This window comes from Lepidochelys kempii, chromosome 5 (genome assembly GCF_965140285.1).
Source record: "Lepidochelys kempii isolate rLepKem1 chromosome 5, rLepKem1.hap1, whole genome shotgun sequence".
NCBI lineage: Eukaryota > Metazoa > Chordata > Testudines > Cheloniidae > Lepidochelys > Lepidochelys kempii.
The window spans coordinates 126,292,310-126,314,211 of record NC_136384.1 but is presented as its reverse complement, the minus strand read 5'-3'; the positions used below and the strand labels follow the sequence as shown (position 1 = coordinate 126,314,211).

At 44.1% G+C, this 21,902-nt stretch overlaps 1 protein-coding gene across 2 annotated transcripts in view; it reads left to right on the top strand.

Moving 5' to 3' along the window:
- MELK (maternal embryonic leucine zipper kinase) overlaps positions 1–21,643 on the top strand; it is a 39,524-nt gene extending 17,881 nt beyond the window's left edge. For both annotated transcript variants that reach the window (XM_073345745.1, XM_073345742.1), the window contains 7 exons: positions 541–672; positions 5,812–5,952; positions 6,830–7,058; positions 11,427–11,526; positions 12,012–12,180; positions 19,837–19,940; positions 21,266–21,643. In XM_073345745.1, coding sequence (XP_073201846.1) covers positions 541–672; positions 5,812–5,952; positions 6,830–7,058; positions 11,427–11,526; positions 12,012–12,180; positions 19,837–19,940; positions 21,266–21,443 — 1,053 coding nt within the window. In that variant the 3' untranslated portion in view covers positions 21,444–21,643. The remainder of the gene's footprint in view (positions 1–540; positions 673–5,811; positions 5,953–6,829; positions 7,059–11,426; positions 11,527–12,011; positions 12,181–19,836; positions 19,941–21,265) is intronic.
- The last annotated feature ends 259 nt before the right edge of the window (positions 21,644–21,902 follow it).

The following is a 21,902-nucleotide window of genomic DNA, read 5'->3' as shown; positions in this document are numbered from 1 at the left end:
TCCAGGATACACAAATGATGCACTGACATAGTGCTCCTTAAATCCTTTTAAAAGGATTTAATGAACCTAAAGTAAGCCTAATCTCACACCCCATCCTGGGAGGCTGGCAAGGACATACTTATCTTCCAGATGGGGAAACTGACACAACTCCATTTGCCTGAGGTCCTACATTTCAGTGACAACTGGAAAAGAATCAAGACGTTCTGGCTGAAACCCTGGCCCCATCGAATTCACTGGGAGTCTTGCCATTGATTTCAACTGGGCAGGGGTTTCACTCTCTCTAGCCTCTGCTGTAATCTCTAGACCACATTTCCAACTTGCTTGCAGGAAGGGTGGCAGAGTAATAACAAGCACAACCTTGATTCTGATTTCCTCCACACCAGTACAACTCCATTGAAGTCTATGGAATTACAGTGGTGTAATGAAGAGTCCATAACAGGTAGATTGTCCTTTGTGCAAGAGAACAGGTGTAACTTAAAGCAGTGTTTTAACATGACTCTCTTGAATAGTAGCATTCTGACAAATTCCTCTTGGTTTTAGTGGAAATACGATCAAATATCAGCAACCTACCTCTTGCTTCAATCCAAGAAGGCTCATGGTAAGCCTGTCCGTCTATGTCTTCCCTCTCTATCAGTAGAACACACTAGCATCACACCATCCAGAGAACTGAAGGTAAGTTGTAGGCCTCAGTAGTGAACCATGTTAATGCAGTGTTTGCTTTTGCACTGCCTTGAAAAATAAGATGACATTTAAAAGGGACTGTATAAAATCTAAATTGCTCTGGTCTCATAACATGAAACATATATAGAAGGACATGTACTTTCAACTGCATTTTCGTGGACTGAAATAAGCTAAGGCTGTCACTGAAAACTCTTATCTAGTCACTTCCTAGCTTTATAAAGAACAGAAGTTTCTGCTTAAATTTCTCTTGGTACACAGTTAGATTTATAAATGTAATTTCTTCCTGACCTAAAAATGGAGGGCACTAGTTCAGTGTTTGGGCACTGTGTACTACAGCCCTATGGGGAATGCCATGAGCAAGTGGGCAGTTGCACCCACCCAAAGACTAGACTGGTGCTTTTCTGTATTTTAAGAGCAATTCAAAGAATGCAGTGATAACTAGCACAAGCCCTTCATGGGTGTGTCCCAAGAAACCACCACCACCACACTATGTTCTATTTCAGTAGTTGAAATAAACTGTTACAAATGGCCCTTAGATTTAAATGTCTAAAGCTGGCATGGAGTTTGACTATTTAAACTTAGATTGATTCTCTATTGATCTGATGGACTTCATCTTCAGGCAGCTGTCCAGGACCTTGTATAAAGGGTGATAAAAGGCTATATTCAATTTAACTTGGCGTTTGACAGCTTGTATTCTGATAATTAGGGCCCTAGCAAATTCACAGCCATGAAAAATGCATCACAGACTGTGAAATAGGGTCTCCCCCATGAAATCTGGTCTTTTGCATGCTTTTACCCTATACTGTACAAATTTCACAGGGGAAACCAGCCTCTCTCAAATTGGGGGCCCTGACCAAAAGGGAGTTGCAGGGGATCATAAAGTTATTTTAGAATGGCAATACCATGACCCCTCTTACTTCTGTGCTGCCTTCTGAGCTGGGTGGCCGGAGAGTGGTGGCTGTTGGCCAGGCACCCATCTCTGAAGGTGGCACTCCACCAGCAGCAGCACAGAAGAGTGGTGTAATAGAGCCAGACTCTCACCCAGTGGTGCCTCCTGCTGGTTGTCCTTGGGAATTGGCTCATCAGCCTCCAGAGCACCCCCTGCTGTCTGGTGATCTGCCTTACCGCCAGCCCCAGTCCCTCCCAGGACCCAGTGCCTCCTCCCACTGGGGTGCTGCCCCTGGCAGTAAACCCCAACAATCCCTGAGGGTCTCCCCTCCCTAGGGAACCCCACTCACTACCCCACCTCACCTCAGTCTTGGCTACTGCCAGTCATCGCTTACCCTGCAGTCTGCCCTGGGGAGTGGGGCTATCAGCCACTCATCACAGGCGAGGGGGTCTGGACCTGCTGCCTCTGTCTACTTGTGGGCTGCCTCCTTGCAACCCCAGTACCTAATCAGCCCTAATCTAGGCCTCACAGCCTGGGGGTTTCCAGGCCAGAGCTCGCCTGCTCCCAAGGCCTTTCCCCCTCAGCCCTGCTCCAATCTAGGTATTCCCTCAGGTCCCTGCAGCCAGACCCTTCCCTCTCTGAATGCAGAGAGAGACTCTGGCTAAGCTTCAGCCTAGCAGCCCCTTTATAGGCCCAGCTGCTGCCTGATTGGGGCATAGCCCATTTCCCCAATCAGTCTAGCTTCTCTTGCCCTCAGCCCTGGCTCTCTCCCAGGGCTGGCTTTTAAGCCCCACAGGGCAGGAGCAGGTAAACACCCCAGTACAGGCGGCAATACCATGCTCTCCTTACTTCTGCACTGCTGCCTTCAGAGCTCGGCAGCTGGAGAGCGGTGACTGCTGACTGAGGGCCCAGCTCTGCAGACAGTAGTGCAGAAGTAAGGGAGGCAAAAGCCTACGATGTCATCCTTCTGTGCTGCTGCTGGCGGCGGCTCTGCCTTCAGAGCTGGGCTCCCAGCCTGCTGCTGCTGCTCTCCAGCTCGGAAGGCAGCACCACCGCCAGAAGCTGCACAGAAGTAAAGATAGCAGTACTGCAACACCCCCCTAGCTTCTTTTTGGGTCAGGACCCCCTACAGTTACAACACCCTGAAATTTCAGTTTTAAATAGCTGAAATCATGAAATTTACAACTTTTAAAATCCTATGACTGTGAAATTGACCCAAATTCATGGTCCATTTTGTAGGGGCCCTATTGATGATGGCCAATCTTGTGTGTAACTTCTGTGTCCACCAAACAAAGCTGTGTATTTTAAGTGCTACTTCCTGATCACTTGTTACTGCCATTTGAAACTGCAGATTCCAAAGAGTTGTGTACTTGAGTCCTTAAAGGTTAAACCTGCACTTCTGAAACACAATTCGCGTGAACTCTTCATGAGCAGTCAGTCCTACAGCTACATATTTCATATATTTAAAAACTCCTCAAAAGGACAATCAGTCTTGTGCTCTGCTTTAAGTCTCTGGGCCTGTTCTGTAATTCCCAATTCTCAATTGCTAAACCTATGTACATACCATATCTGTGACCAGGTCAGTCACTTTTTTACTTACTATAAATTGAAAACCACTAAATTCCCAGTTTGAGACAGCAGAAATATAAACTCCAGGGTAAAACATGCATCTATTCGAATATAAAATTTACTATTAGGAAAACATTTCCAGATTGTTGGGGCTGCACATGAGGAGGCATCATGTCAAGAGCAAAAAACAAGAGGCAGTCTTTCTATACAATTGGGGTGCAGCTATTCCTCAAATATTATATTCTGGGCATCCCTTATTAAAACTGCATTGACAAATGAGAAGGTCAGCTACAAACAGGCTTGAGAGCAGGTATCGTGAAGAATAATGGAGTTAAATATGTATAATGTGGTTAGCATGGTTATAGGTGGCCATAAGTTTGTCACTAAAAGGTATAAATTTCAAATGTAGGATTTGTTAGGATGAGGTAAGGGAATGGATGGACCTGAGAAGGCAACCTTCCTGACCACATCTATTACCCTGGAGACTTTTTGCCAGGATAAGCTATGGAAGCCTCATTGGGATATTTAAAAGTAGACTTGGCAAAACAGCACCATTAACAATAAGAGCAATCCATCAGAGATGAGCCAGATACCTCAAATATCTCTTCTGTAACACAGCACATTAGTCCCACTATGATACACTGGGGATACACTTAACTGCTCAGTACCTCTGCACAGTAAGTGCCCTACAATGTACCATCTGAAGATCTGTTGATCAGCCATTTCAGCATAGGGAGCTGACCTACTGTCCGTGAAACTAAGCTGGCAGGACTTCTTAATTTAGAGTTTGTGTTTTGGCTGTGGTGTTAGTGGCTTGAACATAATCAACTGTTATGACAAGCAGCTTGAAGTACACAGGTTTTCCAAAAGAATGACTTAACTAAATCCTGCCTGGAATGACAGCTGGAAATAGTTTTTTCAGTGACCTATAGAAGCATTTCTATAATGGAGTGAATTTCTCCTTGTCCATCAGGCGCTGTTCAGCTATTCATGGAGTAATGGGACATAATTTCAATTACAGAGTCTGGCTACTGTATTCTTGGCTGCTGTTAACAGGTGTCTGATAAGGTCTTTATAGTAATCATCAGTGGCACATCTGGTCATATAGCAGAAAGCTACACTTTGGCTTTCAACAGTAATGAAAAATCTGATCTTGGCAATATCCTTGACCACTGGCCAAAAGCCATTTGTCTCCAGACAAAACACGATCGTTCCTTTTTATAATGGCCTTCCAGCTGAGGACTGATAGCTGACTTTATTGCTTGCCATTTCGTTGGAGTGGTACATAACAAAACGAGGCCTTCCAATGAGTTTTCTGCAATACACAAAAGGATATATTGAAAACCATCTCCTGTCCAGTCACTCTGGATTAGAAATTAAATATGTAGATTGTTGTGAGACTTGTATTTCATTGGGGGTGGCGGGTGTTCCCTAAAGCTTGGAGCTAAACAGGTTCAGCAGAGGGTTGGAGGAAATGCTGTTCTGGGTTGACTTTATTTTTAGTTTAAATACTAAACCTGACACTACCATGTAATGCTAAAGGTTGTTCACACTTTGTAAAACTGGAATTTGACTTGAAGGGAGAATTGATCATGGATCTTAAATATTTGATCTTAGACCATGAGGGGTGCTATTTCCGCCCCTTTTACTACAAAAAGCAATATAAGCATCTGACTTACCACAAAGCTAAGGCAGGTCTACACTAGTGCTTACTTCAATATAACTGAAGTCGCTCAGGGGTGGAGAAAAGCTGCCGCCGCCTTCTCTCCCACCGCCCCCCCAAAATCTAAGCACTAGTGTAGACAGCAGTATGTCGCCAGGAGACACGCTACCACCCTCGAGGAGGTGGAGTAATTATACCAACAGGAGAGCTCTCTCCCATTGGCAGAGTCTGCGCTAGCCGTGCAGACCTGCCCTGAGTCGCACAGCATATGCCACTAGCTAAACTGAAGGTAGCATAGCAGGAAATGCCCCCTGGAGAAAACAAATGCAGGTTCTCTTTAAAAGATGTGGGCCATGACATTACTACACAATGGCAGCAACTAAGGCTGCAGCATACAGAAACGTGGAAGCAAACTCTTCCTTACCTCTGGCAGTTTGAAGGAGCCTGCACACAGAATTGTATGATTTGACATCCGTTGAAACCTTCTCATTTCCACCAGAAAGTGAAGGTTTTTGCTGATGCACTCAGCTTTAAATAGTTGACTTCCCATAACTATTTGTTCCAAGGTATCATATGTAATATGACTTTAACCAGCTGTTTCCCATATTCCTTCACTATATTTCCTTTTTGGTTTGTATATATTTTGCATCTCCTCATGGGACCGCTTTTGTAGTGTTAGCTAGTGTGGCAGCAAACTAAGGAGCTTAATTGTAGAAATCAATGGCAGGTTTTGCATTTTTCTGCACTTGATGCATAGGCTCCTTGTGTGCGTTGGTGCTTTCATTGGCTTTGCTTATTAAAACTTTCATTGCAGACTTAGCCCTCCAAACATGATTTTCAGATGACAAGTGACCTGAATGAGAACTTCCCATGAGATACTACCCATAACTAGAAACTCTAAAGGGCAAAGCTGTAACTATTAAAACTAACTCTAAAAGTAATGACATTCTTCTGGTGAAAGTTTTCACTTCATGTCTCATTGGAATCTTTCCTTTTTTTTTTTAAATAGTCTAAAAAGAACCTGACTTATGAAGATGTGGAAGACTGTAGGGAAATACCCTGTGCATTTGGATCCATGGAATTTTCAGATGTGCTTTATAAGGAGTCTCCATTTGCAGGCTTTGCTCTATATATGCCCAAAACAAAGCAGGTGCTTGAAGAATTACAATGATTTCCTAAAACAGTTGCTCTTAATTAAAGGGAATCTGCATCTTTAACTTTTTTTTTTAAATGCACGCTGCATTTATGTTTAAGTATCAATATCAATGCTTAGTGCTACATAAGAGAGTCCCTGGCCAGAAGATCTTACAAATTAAGACAGAGACAAGAACCTTTTGGTTGTCAGATGGCTATTACCATAAACTGTAACCCCTTTTCCTAGCTTGTGGGTCCTCATTTACTTTAATGAGGAGAGGCAGGGGACCTGATGCTCACCTTATGTGTATGGGCAGTGCAGAAGAAGAAACAGAAGTGGGGAAGGATACAAAGGGGATGGTGAGGCTGGCATTACTGGCAATGAGGATGTGCCCAGAGACAGGGCAGGGGGGGAAGCAGCCAGGCTCTCAGCCCCCCATGCTGTCCCTCTTAAGTTAGTGGAAGTACTCCGAATGAGAACACACACTATCCTCCTTCTGTCAGTGGTGTGGACATGAACCACTGCAGTGGTTGTAAGTAGACTTAACATAAATAGACTTAAGTTTCTAGTGTAGACATGCCCTTAACTACTTTGTGGATGGGTTGGAGAGAAGTGATCTGGGATTGGGAGGCCAGGATGGGAAGCTGAAAGAACTAAGGAGGATTAGGGCACAGGGTAGAAAGGGTTTAATTTTTTTGTTCAGGAGAGAATAAGTAGTGACTTAGATGTGTGGGCAAAGAGGAAGAAGTCTGGAGCACTGGGCTGCATGTGTCGCTATATTGACCTGACCCTTGTACTATATACTGTGTATGGTCAGTATACTGGCAAATTTTTAACTTTGTCCAGAGTTAATTCACCATCACTCTCCCTTACCTAATCAAATTTCTTGTAGCATTCAAAGCATCAGACACCATTGGATAGTGTAGAATTTACACCACCTCCAACTCCAGTGGCAAGAAGAGCAGCATCAAAGAACAGTGAAAACAAAGAGAATTCTGACTTGGCATTTACTATCAAGAATGAAGAGCCATTTGTGCTTCCTGCACCAAAGACTCCTCTTAGTAAGAGCCAGAAGGGGAAGAGGATGCAAACCACACCAAATCAAGAACTTCCCTCCACAGGTGTGTCTTACTCTAGACTTCCATTAGCTATGTATGTGTGGTGCTTAGGGTTTGAATAGCGGAAAATGTTCCACTCTAGCTAAAACTTATACCTACAAGAGTTCCTGGGTGGCTTATTCCATCTTGTGATCCTAGACTGTACAATATTCACCAGCCCACTCCTCTTGCTGTAAGAGGTTACACCACACTACACAGAGGCAATGCATCTTAGCGCTACTGTTAGCTTACTATGTGCTGCTCTACATGTCACTTCTTCTCTTCCTCCTCTTGTCGCTGCAGGATTGTGTATACTTTTTGAATGTACTTGGACACTTACAGCAACTAGCTGAAGAGTTTCCACTGTATATAGTCACAACTGACTGGCACATTACAACTTAGATACTAGAAGAGCGTGAAAGGCAATCTCCCGTCCCTTCTTTGTTGCCTCAGGATAACTGTTTTGAATGGAGATAGGAGCATTTCCAATAAGTCCTCTGCCTGGGCTTCAAATCACTCCTTTGGGTTACAAAAATACGTCCGCTTCCTTTCTCTTCCCTGATTTAGTCTCCCTTTCAGATTCTCATGCACTAGCACAATGTCGGCATGTGAAATCTAAACATTGCAATGGAGACACTTCTTACGCTACACAAGTCAATAACTTAAAAGCGCTGTTCTTTCTGGAGTTGTACTCCTACGGCTTTCTTCAAAGCAATCTTCCCAAAGCTTTCCACCCCAACTAGTCTACAGATTGTTCTAATGGGAACAAACAACCTAACCAGGATTAAGATGTAGCTTTATAACAAGTTGTAAGATGGGATTGCATGTGAGCAGGGAACTGGCCTCTCACCCAGGATGTCCCTTTCAGTTTCCTATTACATTCATATGAATTATAGATCTTACAGCCATCCTGCCTTCCTCTTCAACCTACTAGAAATGTTTGCACTATTGCCCATTGATGCTATACGAATTGTTTGCAAAGCTCAGACATGAGATTCCCTTTGTAGTAGGTGTAACAAAGTATTTAAAACAGGTGAATGTGCTGCTCCATATTGTGCAAGGGAATACAATTCAGAATCCTCTTGTAGCTTTCTACAGGCTTTCAAGGATTTTCAGCTGACAAAGGATCTTGACTCAATGCTCAAGCAGAACATCCTCATTTAAGAGTATTTCAGACCTTAATTTTATACTGACTTGATTGTACCCTAAAGGCAAGAGTGAGGCACAGTAATTAATCTGTATATGGTTTACTTTCGGCTACACTTTCTGTGGAAACATAAGTGGCAGACATAAGGCCTAGAAAAAAACCAGGGTGATTCTGTTAACCTGAAACCAAAATGTAATTAAGGCAAGTTTTTCTTCAGAAACTGAAAATACTTCCATTTCAAAAAAGGAAATACCAGCACTCCATGATAAAGACCGAAGCTGATATAGATACTTAAGGCAGTGCATGGCATTGTGCCATATTTATGCTTGACCTCCAAAGTTAAAGATACATACACACAGAATTGTGGAAACCATAACAAAGTAGCCTTTACCAGATTAAAGTTTGAGGATTCACTAATGCACCATATATGTATTTAAACAATTTTTATTATGGCAAGGTTAGGCCTTTACCATAGTTTGCCATAAATTCAAATTTGATTTTAAACAGCAGTATTAAAATTTAACTATTTTTCTTTTTTTTTTTTTTTTTTTCCCCCTCCCTGTTCAGAACAAAATCTGAAGAGGTGGCCATAATGCAGTTTCTGGATGGAAGCTGTTCAGGCTTTTTCTGGTTAAAGTTTACTGGTACTTCGTGTCTGTGCTAGGGGTCCAGCATCTGCCACAATTCCACGGCAATAGTGGCAGAGTACCCACCCAACTGCAAAACTTGGACCTCTGTAGCAACCCTGTAGAAATCACTCACTTCTTCCCAGCCTGACACTCAGCTGGGCACAGCAGGGATACTGGTGATCAGGACCACCACAGGGAAGGAAGGAAAGGGATCAGCTGTTGGCTCTAGGAAGGGACTTGCTCTCCTCTCCTTGACCCCAAACTGAGAGTGGAAAGGAAAGTAAGAATCCATGCAGTCCCTCATCCCTGAAAGAAAATGGAACCTGGGCAGGGTTGTAGCAGTTCCTCTTCCCTGCTAAACCAGACCTGCATTCATCTGCACATGGGATCTAAACTTCCAAATTAAGGTCTCCTGATTTCTGCTGTGTATCTCACTCCATTTCTACAGCAAGCTTGAATGTATTTCAAACGTTCAAATAGGGTTTATTTAATTGATTTCTAATTCCCTTGTTCATTTACTGGAATTTTAAAGAACTATTTGAATGCATCTCTGCATTTCCATTTCAGGACTTGTGCTCTGCAGAACTCTATGGGAAGAGTAGACTGAGTGCAACTCTTAAATGATCTAGTAATACTCCTGTTGAAGGAATGGGATATGCAATTCAACCAAAGGGGATCACTGGGTTGAGCTGAACTTAAATGTTTCTTGCCCCCAAATGCATTGGACTTGGAGCTACACACAGCATAGCTCTCCTTTGAAGAGAGGCAACATGTACTGCTTTAATCAGCAGATCACCATGTATTTTAGCATACCTGTTTTCTTAGAGAAATGTTTGCTCCTGTTGGCTTGGCTGGGCTACTGTTGCCTGATAAGACTTTTACCAAAATCTTAGGAGGCAACTGTTCTGCAACCCAGTGCCTTCCATGGGGTCACAGGTGGGTCAAAGTTGGCCTGCATAACTTATCACTGGCAGTAATGTGTGATGGACAGAAACCTGGCTTCAGCCTTGGTTCCCAGGCTGAGTTTGCAGGGCTGTCTCCTTATGATTAAAGGCATCACTATATTGACATTTAGGTTTATCTATAATGGGGTGGGGATAAGGGAACAGAAGCATTACTTGTATCTTAACAGCTTGGATTTCAAAACCAAATTGAAGTACAACACTGTACTGAAAGCACTTGAATTTGCCCACTCTGGCTGTGAAAAGTATCAAACAGGAAACTTAACTAGACAAATAGCTGTCTTGCCACAAATGCTGATTAGACTATGCCAGGCACATTAGTTGTAATCTTGAATGATAGAAATGGCAGTCCTAGAATACAAAACCCCATGGAGGAATGCAAAAGCACTCTTGAGGCAGGGGAAGGGACTCTGGGGGAGAGTGTACAAACTGGGATCTAAGTAACTGATGTCTGGTCTTGGTGTCTACAAACCATAATCCTCAACCTCAGGAAGTGGGTACTTTAAATATCTATGCCCATTTTACAGAGAGGAAATGGAGGAGGTGACTTGCCAAAGGCTATACATTGAGTCACTGGCAGAGTTGGGACCAGAAGCTAGTTTTATCAAACCCTCATCCTATATTCTAACAACTTAACTATACTGCTTGTCCCAAGTCTGAGCAATTCTTAGTGCCCTGGAGAAATGCCTCACTCAGCCTGAATCTTAAATATAATAGAATATCGGTTGGAAGGGACCTCAGGAGGTCATCTAGTCCAACCCCCTGCTCAAAGCAGGACCAATCCCCAACTAAATTATCCCAGCCAGGGCTTTGTCAAGCCTGACCTTAAAAACTTCTAGGGAAGGAAATTCCACCACCTCCCTAGGTAATGCATTCCAGTGTTTCAGCACCCTCCTAGTGAAAAAGTTTTTCCTAATATCCAACCTAAACCTCCCCCACTGCAATTTGAGACCATTACTCCTTGTTCTGTCATCAGCTACCATTGAGAACAGTTTAGATCCATGTTCTTTGGAACCCCCTTTCAGGTAGTTGTAAGCAGCTATCAAATCCCCCCTCATTCTTCTCTTCTGAAGACTAAACAATCCCAGTTCCCTCAGCCTCTTATAAGTAGAGTAATAGTACCTTGTGATTCTTATTTAAAAGCAGTTACGGTATTCTGTATGGTTTCAGAGTAACAGCCGTGTTGGTCTGTATTCGCAAGAAGAAAAGGAGTACTTGTGGCACCTTAAACTAACCAACTTATTTGAGCATAAGGTTTCGTGAGCTACAGCTCACTTCATCGGATGCATACTGTGGAAAGTACAGAAGATCTTTTTATACACACAAACCATGAAAAAATGGGTGTTTATCACTACAAAAGGTTTTCTCTCCCCCCACCCCACTCTCCTGCTGGTAATAGCTTATCTAAAGTGATCACTCTCCTTACAATGTGTATGATAATAAAGTTGGGCCACTTCCAGCAGAAATCTAGGTATCTCTCCTCCCCCCCCCTCCCCCACACACACACAAACCCACTCTCCTGTTGGTAATAGTATTCTGTATGTTGCAGAGATGTTAAGGTGGGGACAAGGGGGAGTTGGTTTAAAATGACTGCAGCAAGGAATTTCCATGATCGAAAAAACATACCCAATTTGGTTTTGGTCCTCTTTTTCAGCTGAGAGAAGTCAGTGCGTTAAAGACACCCCAATTAAGAAACCCACAAGTCCAGCAAGTACAGGTGAAATGGCTGCAGCAGTCATTAGCCCGGAAAGACGGTAAGTATCTAGTTATTCATGCCTATTGCTGATTTTAAAACTGGACTACCTTAATCCTCATATAGACTAGGAAGGCTTGTTACAACAGCACCTACTCTTTCATTGTCTTGTTTTTTTTTTTTTTTTAAAACCTCCTTAAACCCCTTTCCTACATAGTAGGAAAATATTAAAGGCAGAAGAGTTTAAAATTACACACCTCAGTAGTCTTGGACATATTCCTGTTTTCCATAATTACAAATTCACCCTTATTCCACTGCCCCAGAGGGCAGCTGTTTTCTATACACAATTCCATTTAAATCCCAAATGACTATTGAATGGTAATTCTCATAGCATCCTCTTAGTCTCAGTTTAGCTATAATGTATTCCACTTGTCTTTCTAAATACAGAGCTGGGGTCTGGTAATACTTTAGTGATGCATCTGAAATGACTGACTTTCAGGCACTGAGAAAATAGGCCTATATTTTTTTAATCTCTTAATGTGTCAGGTGTCGCTCAGTAGACATGGATCTTAATCAAGTTCACGTGGATAGTGGCCAAAAGAAGAAAAGAGCCAAAATGTTTGGAAGTCTGGAAAGAGGCCTGGATAAAATGATCACAATGCTAACACCAGGCAAAAGGAAAGGATCCACAAGAGATGGCCCAAGGAAATTGAAGGTAAGATTGCTAGGATATCTCCTTTATTTAAAGGAGATGGATTCTTATTGGGAAAGTCAATGATGTCTCCACATCACTGTTTCGAACTTCAGTTGTCTGAACTGTGTCCATTCTGCCTCTACAATAAAGTACAGGTGCCTTTGCAGTATTGCACCAAATCTACAGAAGCCCCACTTATTGCCAAGGGCCTCTGCTAGTCATGGCTCAGGCTAGGTTTGACCAACTATTGCAGCCAGTTAGTTTTGTGGAAATCACTGCAGTCTGCCTCCCTTCCAGCTGATCTATACTTGTCATCCTATAGGGAATGCAGCTGCAGTCAGACTCCTCTGGATCCTGCTCAAAATTCATTCTTGCCAGCAAAGTGTCAGGGTAGCACTGGTAATCAAAACCCCAAGCTGGTATAAATGCAGCATCTTGATATAAAAGCCTTGATACGAGTTGCCCTATCTGAAAGTATCTTATGACAGCTCAATGAAATCTGATCTGTCTCCGCTATTTAAATCCTTAAGGGGAGATCGTCACCTTGAGTGCTTATAGAGGAAGTTAACAATGACAGTGACTAGAGTCTTTGGAATCAAGAGAATTTGGACTTAATGAACTGACTGTCCCTAGGTTACAAAAGGGTTTCTAGTGCTCTAGGGCATTATAGAAATCAAATGTCCTGGGAAGTGTACATCTTAAATCTTATCCCCAACTAATGTATCAAAAGTTCATTAGGTGTTGGACTGTTTAGGTATTGCCTGTGAGCCCAAATGAGGGGCTTGCTGCCAACGTACTCAGTTGCTTGTCTGATTTTCAGTCCACTCAGACTCTTGATATTGGCAGCCTCTCTGGTTCTTACTGGTTTCCAAGCAGGAAACCTAAGGTGAGGTTGAAGAGATTAGAGAAATGTTAAACTATAAATCTCAAATGCTGTTGGGATGCCTCTTGGGCTCTTAAGACCCAGAGGTATTTGGGCATATACGTGCTTAATACTCTCTCTCCAGGAGAGCTTATCCATCTTTTGTATTATAGGGCTTTCAGTATACGCTACCATTAAAGCACTAATATAGTATCACCTATGTTAAAGGTAAACTAAAAGACCAATGCGGCTGAATTCCACCAAACTACCATAATGCCAATAAACGTCAGTGGCGTGGTAATGGACGTGTGCGTGTATTAAACAGTGACTTGTACAAAACCTATTTAAAGAGTGGTGGTGCTGCTGCTGGTGCATCAGAAAATTCTGCAGCTTATAATACACCGGAAATTTCATATAAATAGAGCATGGAGGAAAAACTGTCTTGATTCATAACTCTGGAAGTGGTGAGGCTTTTTTGAGGCCTAAAACAAGTCTATTCAAATAAGTGATGTATGTCTTTAGCTGGCTAATTACTTCTTGAGGCACCTGCTGACTAAAAGCTAGTTATTGTCAGGAACAGCTATCCTGGGTCAGACCAAAGGTCCATCTAGCCCAGTGTCCTGTCTTCCGACAGTAGCCAATGCCAGGTGCTTCAGACAGAGTGAACAAAACAGGCAAATCGAGTGATCAATTCCCTATCATCCACTTCTAAACCTCTGATTACCAGATGCTGGGACACCCAGAGCATGGGGTTGCATCCCTGACCATCTTGGCTAATTGCCATCAATGAACCTATCCTCAATGAACTTAGCTAAGAATCTGGTTATAGTTTTGGCCTTCACGACATCCCCTGGCAGAGCTTCACGCAACGCCCAGTCAACCTGTAGAAAAGTACTTCCTTATGTTCGTTAAACCTGATGCTTATGAATTTCATTAGGTGACCCTGGTTCTTGGGTTATGTGAAGTAGTATATATCACTCTCAATGCCAGTCACTATTTATTTATTTTATAGACTTCGATTATATCCCCTTAGTCATCTTTGCCAAGCTGAACAGTCCGTCTTTTTAATCTCTCCTCCTATGGAAGCTGTTCTAGAGCCTTAATCACTTTTTGTTGCCCACCTGCTAACTGTAAAAGCTGGTTATTGTCAAGAAAGCTGAGCGCTAAGGATGGTGGAACTGGGTTAATGCAGTGCTGTCACCACATTCCAGTCCAGAAAGCTTTTGCCAAATGGCACTGGCAGTATTGTCAGTCATCCTCTGACAAGTCCAGCACATACTGGGCTATGAGCCGACCCATCTGATAAGGAGTCCAGACTGCACTAGGAATACAGAAACTTGGGTGCCAGCAGGCAAGTGCGCGCCAAGTCTGTACTCCAGATGTTGCTGCCATGGAGTCCGTTTCTCAGGCCTGCGGTACCTGCAAAACTGCTAGTGTAACTTTGGATGCTTTGGAGTAGAGCAATGCAAGATACTCAATTTTAAAGTTCGTGGAGAAGCTCTGCCAGTGAGTTGGCTTCTATTAGATTTCATCTCTAGGCCTCCCATTTCAGACTCACTTCCAGTTGCTTCTTGGAAATCTAAAAGTAATCTTTTAGGACATAGACAAAGTGCTTGTACAGCCACCTTACAGTTGGGAGGAACAATACTGCATACAGTGTACCCAGCTTCTATGCCTAACGTGTGGCTATAGGAGCCTTTTGAAAAGGGATATCGTGTCTATATATAGACACGATATCCAAGTCCCTTATGTACAGTGGTAAAATATGTAAGCTAAAATGGCTCCAATACTCCAAGGGTGGGTTTCTGTACTATGCTGCTTAGAGGCATGGTACACAACTTGCAGCCCAGGGGAAGGGTCCTATGGTGGCTTTAAGCCACTTCTTTTTCCCACCCCCTCCCTTCCCATTCTTGGGTTGTTCCAGGATTGAAGAGTCCCACCCCCGCCAAGGTAACTTGGATCCCAAGTGTTGTCTAAGTTATAGCAGTTTCACAGGTTGTCCTATGGGCTACAGCACTGCTCCAAATCCCTGCAGCGCTGCAAGTTGTGGCCATTCCCTTGACAGGCCACCTACACCAGGACTTGCAACGAAGTCTTCTTAAGACAACCTTAGGGCTGTCCTCCATGGTGCCTATACCAGGGAATCCTCCCCTGCCATATACATGTTTTTTTTGGGCCGCTCTGTGACACTCTGGGCCTTTTGATCCAGTGTAAAAGGGCCAGAGCAGGGATGAAGATCTCGCCCTTTCTCCCTGATAACAGGGAGAGTTGATTTTCCTCAACGCTGAAGCTTCTGTCCGTCTTGTAACAATGTCTGACCTTGAGACACTGTTGGAACAAAGCATTCCTTGTTGCTGTTGCTTAGTTTGATTACTTCAAGTAGTGTCCCTATGGGTGCTCCACTTCAGGTGCACATGCACATCCCAAGCCCCTAATCAAAATTTTCCATTGGTAGTGTCTGTTCAGCCTGCGCATGTGCTCTGCTACTTATGCCACACACCAGGGGTACGTAAGGCTGCCTGGGCAAACTGCCCTCAGTTCCTTCTCTATCGCCTCAGCCTGAACCAGAGCACTAGCATGTCTGCCTTGAGTGTGCCTCAGTGTGTTTTGGTGGTGGTGGTTAGTTGGTATTTCTATTAGTTTTCATTGTTACCATCTAACTAATTCTATTGTGAGAGGTTTGTGTGTGGTTCCCCCCCCACCCCCACATTTCCTCACTCTTTTCTGGGAAGCTTATTCAAAATGGCTGGGCATGCCTGGCTCACCAGGTTTCAAACAGTGCCTCTTGTTGGGAGGCTATCCCAATCAGCAATGGCCACTTGAAGTGTATCCATTGCTTGCAAGAATCCCGTATCTCACAGAAATGTAAGTTTTCGCCTGGCTCTCAAATCTAGACCCACTGTACATCTGTCTCCAGACAGATCCAGTGCCCCTTTGATGTCTGCTAAAGTCTCCCTTAAGAAGGGGAAGATCTCTGGCTCCAAAGAGGAGCTCAGTCTTGGCAGCTGGCTCCTTGTGGTGGAAGAGATTCTGATCTTTTACTAAGTCTACTGTGTCAGAGATGTTGACATCTCCACACTATACCATGCAGGCAAGACTCTTCCTCTGGTACCAGCGGAGCAGGGAGATCCTGGAGTACTTCAGAGAAGCCTGGCTCCAGCAGGTACCTGGTATAGCCTACAGGACTAGGAAGGTCCAGGATGTGCACTTCTCTAGATCAGCTCCATCTGCATCAGTCTTACCAGTAGTGTCTTTCCACTGAGCTCTGTTGGTACCAACAAAATTGAAGCACCAGACCTTTGCTGCTGGTGTCTGCATGCTCCAGACCAATGATACCATCCACTTCAACTGCTGTCGGTACCAAGAGTACCTCAGGAATTTTGCGACTTCAGGGACTTGTCAGTGTTTGAGCCTGAGTACCAGACAACTCTGTACAGAGACCAGGGTCTCAGGATTGCCATGGCTTCCCAGTGCTGCAGGGTTCTCTGCCCTTTCTGTTTTGGGAGAGGTCATAAAGGAGGATGAAGGAAACAATCAGTCTCCTAGTCAGTGCAGGATTCCCCTCTCCATTATAGAAACACATACTTTGACAAGGACTCTCATCCACCTCAGGGATGGTGGGATTGGTCCTGGGTCCTCTCCTGTATGGGCCTCCCCAATGTCCATAATGGGATCTTTGGATGGTGGTGTAGCAGCAGTTTGCTGGACACCTGCTCCATTGCACTGGGAGACTAGGGTGACGGTCACCTTAACCAAAACCTCAACACAAGGAGACCTTTGAAGAACAGGACGGTAGGGCAGGCAGAATCATAGAACTTCAGTGTTGGAAGGGACCTCAGGAGGTCATCTAGTCCAACTCCCTGCTCAAAGCAGGACCAATCCCAGACAAAGGCTACTCCTCAAACCCCTATTTTGTCTTCTCCAGACAATGCAGTTATGCTTCTACCATCAATGGCCAATAATTGGTCAGTTCCAGGACCTTGTCAAGAGGGTGGCTAGCTAACCTTCTCAAGAGGTATCTGGAGGATGACTCTCAACACAAGCTCCTGGCTGTTGCTAACTGCAGCACATCTATCTGGACTGCATTACCCATTAATGAAGTATTTTTGGATCTAGCAAAGACTGACGCAAACTCCTGTAACCATCCCACCAACTAATAAGTGACCTGATAAGAAGTACGTTCCCCGAAGGGACTCAAAATTAGTTTCCAACCCTCACCTAATTCCCTGGTGTTGGATGCTGTAAACAAGCAGGGTAAACAGCATTACTCCAAGCCTGTCCTTTATCATAAGGACCAGAAGAGGTTACCCCTTTTTGGATGAAAGGTGTACTCATTTGTGAACTTCCAATTTCAGATCACAAACTATCACGTGATCGTGGCCAAGTATGACTTCATGAATTACAACAAGTTTGCAACCTCTACTGAACACCGTCCACAGGAGCTTAGAGAACACTTCCAAGCCATCATTAAGGAGGGTCAGAATCTCTCTCCAAGCATCCTTGGATGCTGCCGCAAGATCCATCTCCACAGCTATTGTCATATGCAGGGCACTGTGGCTCCAGTTGTCCTGGTTCCCTAGAGAGGTTCAGAGTACGGCTGAGGACCTCCTATTTGATGGTCAGAAGCTCCTCCTGGAGACTAGGGATGAGTCCCACACATGCTGAAGGACTCCAGGACCACACTGAGGTCTGGGGTGGGGGGTATATACCCCTACAAACAAAAGAAGATTTAGTGGGTCTCAAACTGCCTAGAGATTGCACCTGGGTCATTTCTCTGGCTTTCACAGAACCACCAAACCTGCTAGAAAGACCAATTCCACAGCAAAAGAGCTGTTCAACCTCTTTCAGCAAGTACCCAGTTATCACTGAAACAACTTTGATGGGTTGGCCGAGGGCTTGACTCCTCCCTCAGTTTGCAAGCTACAGCCTTTTGCCCACCTTCCCCATTTCTGGGCCCCATTTCCACTGGACCTGGTAATGTATTACAGACAAAGGGGTCATGGAGGTTAGCATCAGACTACACAATCCTCTGCATGTTCTCCCCCTTCCTCATCCCTCTTCAGGGACCCCTCTCATGAGACTATACTGAGTCAAGAAGTTCACTCCCTCCTTTTTATTTAGGAGCAATAGAAATGGCCCCATCCCTCACAGGGGGAAAAGGGTTTTACCCAAAGTGTTTTTTCTCATGTCAAAGAAGGACAGAGGGTGGAAATCACAAATTTGATCTTCTATGACTAATCAAAGATTAAAGTCTCAAATTCAGGATGGTAACTCTGGCAGCCATCTTCCCTTCTCTAGAGGCAGGAGCTTGGCTGTCAGCCCTTGACCTACAGTATGCCTACTTTGCCTGTATTTCTATATGGATACCTACATATTCCCATGGGCCTGAGCCATTTTACATTCGGAGTACTTACCTTTGGCCTTTCTCTTCCAGGAATTTGGTCTCCAGCTGAATGTTAAGAAATCATTATTAGCCCCTATAGAGAGAATACAATTCATAAGGGTATATTTGGATTTGTTGGCAGCCAGGGCCTGCCTTCCCACAGACAGATTCATAACTGTTGCCAAATCTGGTTGGGACAGTTAAGGAAGCCCTGTACTACAGTAAGGAACTGTTAGCAGCTCCAAGTCCTATGGCAGCTTGCACCTTTGTGACTGAGCTTGTAGGACTCTGCCTCCACTGCTTTCAGGGTTGGTCAGAAGAATCTGTTCCTCAGCCAGAGACAGCTTGGACAAAGAGGTCACAGTTCCCCTTGAGGTGAAGAACTCCCTAGGCCGGTGGGGAGGGGGGAGGGATCAATGAAATGTTTGGTTTGACCAGCTCCAACAATATCGGACAACACACATCACTGAGCGCAACTAGGATAAGGAGCACGACTTGGTACCCTTACAATTTGGGGCATATGGTCACCTTTGGGTGCTCCACTACCTGCCCGCCCTCCCTCCCTCCTGCTTTGGACTGGTGGTGGTTGGATGCTCAGAAAGAACTGAGGGCAGTTTGCCCATGCAGCCCTATGTACTCTGGGGGTGCAGCACGTGGTTGTGTAGAGCAATGGTTTTCAAACTGTGGGTCGCGACCTGACACTGGGTCGCAGCGGCTCTGGTCAGCACTATCGACCAGGCATTTAAGTCCCATCAGCAGTGCTGCCCAGCTGAGGCAGGCTAGTCCTACCTGTTCTGACACCATGCTGCGCCGCCGAAGTGGCAGCAGGTCCGGCTCCTAGGCAGGGAGGCCACGGGGCTCCATGCGCTGCCCCAACCCCAAGCACTGTCTCTACACTCCCTTTAGCCAGGAACCAGTCAATGGGAGCTGGGGGAAAGGGGGAGCAGTGCCTGCAGGTGAGAGCCTTGGGCAGCTGCTTGCGCATTGCCACCTAGGAGCTGGACCTGCTGCTGGTCGCTCCCAGGGCGCAGCGTGGTCCACAGTGCCCCTGCCTCATCGTCGACCAGGAGCTGCCCAAAGTAAGCCTGAGCCCCCAAAGTCCCTTCCTGGACCCCAAATCCTTCATCCCCAGCTCTGTTCGGTCACTGGCATCAACAGTTTTCTTCAACTGGGTCACTAATTTTTTTTTTTTTTTTTTTTAAACCACTGTTATAGAGCACATGCACAGGCCAAATGTGTGCTGCTAACAGGAAAACCACCTCTAATCAAGGTCTTGAGGCCTGTGGTGCGTCCTTAGGCAGACACCAGTTACTGCATAAGATGAGTAACCTCTTAAGACATCCATTGCCACAGAACCTCTGGTGTTTGGTGTAAATATTAAAAACAAGTTTGTCTTTCTGACTGAGCTTATTACATTTTTTTTTTTTTTCAGGCTCATTACAATGTGACCACAACTAAACTACTGAATCCAGACCAGCTATTGAATGACATAATTACCATCCTCCCAAAGAAACATGTTGACTATGTACAGAAGGGGTAAGTAAAGTGTCAGGCAAAACTAATTCCAGCTGGTCTTTGCCCAAGTAGCTAGTTCTCTGGTTTTGCTAAAGCAAAGCATTCAGCTTCATTCTCCCCCCTCTCTCTCAGCCCCCTCACACTGCCTCTTGTTAAATATTGTACCTCCTATTAGACCACATGAGAGACACAATATTTACTACATGGATGTATCTGATGCTAAACAAATGTACCTGTAAAGTTCCTTAACTCTCACATATGGATGTTAATATCCTGTGCTGATCTGTCATGCATGTTGTAGCAACTTGCTTGAAAAGCTGAGCAAACTGAGCTAATCCTATCTCTTGTGATTTCATTGACAGCAAAGACTCATTCTGATACTGTGCTGTTTGCTGAGATAAGGCAGTTTAGTGCTATCATGATGGAAATCACTGTGACCTCCATATAATACCACTTAAAATACTATAAATCCTAGCTGACACAATGTGAGCCTTACTACCTGTCCGTACAATGCAAGCCATTGAATAGATGTGCTTTAACTTGCAGGGTCTGGTGGCTAGGGAGTGCTCTATTCCTGGTTCTGCTGCTAACTGACACTGGTCAAAAGACTGTATGTGTCTATACTGAAATTTCCTAGGGTTGTAAAATGGGGATCATAACTCAGGTAATGCTAGGTTTTGTTTATAAAATGCTCTTCCCTTCTTGAAGGGAAGGCATTTAAAAAGATCCGCCTCCTCGTATAAGTGTCCAACTTCATGTTCCAGGAAGATGCATTTAGCTGCATTAAAGTGACAAACTTCTGTGGCCTGGTGATTCAAAGATCAGAGCTTGGTCTTTCACTCCTCCAACTGGCAATAGATGATCTGTAGTTGGCCCTGTGCAGTGCTGCATCTGCAGAGAGCAGGATGGCTCAATTTCTCTTCATCTGGAAGATGGCTGCAGTCTGAGCCTAATGCAGGAGGCTGGAGCAGCCTCACAAGAGGGATGTTGTTGTCATATCTGCAGAAGATAGTCTGACTAGAGGAAAAATATAAAATCATCCCCACGCTTTCTATTCTTCACCATAGATCTCAATTCCCAGGAGAGGCAGGCAGCAGTTCTTGTGGCTAGGAGCCCTTGTGCTCCACATTAGCATTTGCAGACAAGGTATCCTCTTACAAAAGGGAACTAGCTTTCATTTCACCTAACCTTGTTTTGAGCTGTTTGCCCACACTGCTGAATCTCAATGCGCTACTTTGTGTGGGAAGTATTAATTGTACCCACTTAAGCTTTCATGTTGCTAACCTTCTGATGAGTATTAAAACAACTCAATGACTATTCTATTTCTCCTTGCCTTGTCTATGCAGCTATACCCTGAAATGTCAAACCCAGTCAGATTTTGGCAAAGTGACAATGCAATTTGAGCTAGAAGTGTGCCAGCTTAGTAAATCTGAAGTAGTGGGTATCAGGAGGCAACGGCTTAAAGGCGATGCGTGGGTCTACAAGAGACTAGTGGAAGATATCCTATCTAGCTGCAAAGTGTAACTGATGGAGGATTCATATCCTAAGTAAGGGTGGTTTTACACTGCTTCACACTAATTTTTTTAATCATCTAAAAATTGTTCGAAGAACAGATCTGTTTTTAAATACATTAATTTGTAAATAAATGTGACCAACTTATCTGTCCTTGTCTCTTAATCATGTGTCTTTGTATATCAACTGTCTCTAGATGTCCCTGTCTCGTATGGGTATGAACTTTCAACTATTTGTATTCTGCAAATGTAATTTTTCTGAAATAATAAACATTTTATAAATATATTAAGATGGGCTCCTCTCTTGGGTATAAAATTAAGGTCCAAATAAGAGTTGTTAATTTTCTAATACCAAAAATAATCTTTACAATGTCTTGTCTTAAAGTACATGTTGGGCAGAAAACAGATGATGATGATTCGTTTGCATAATTCTTTTCCTGCCTAAGTAGGATTTATTGAGATCGTTAACTAA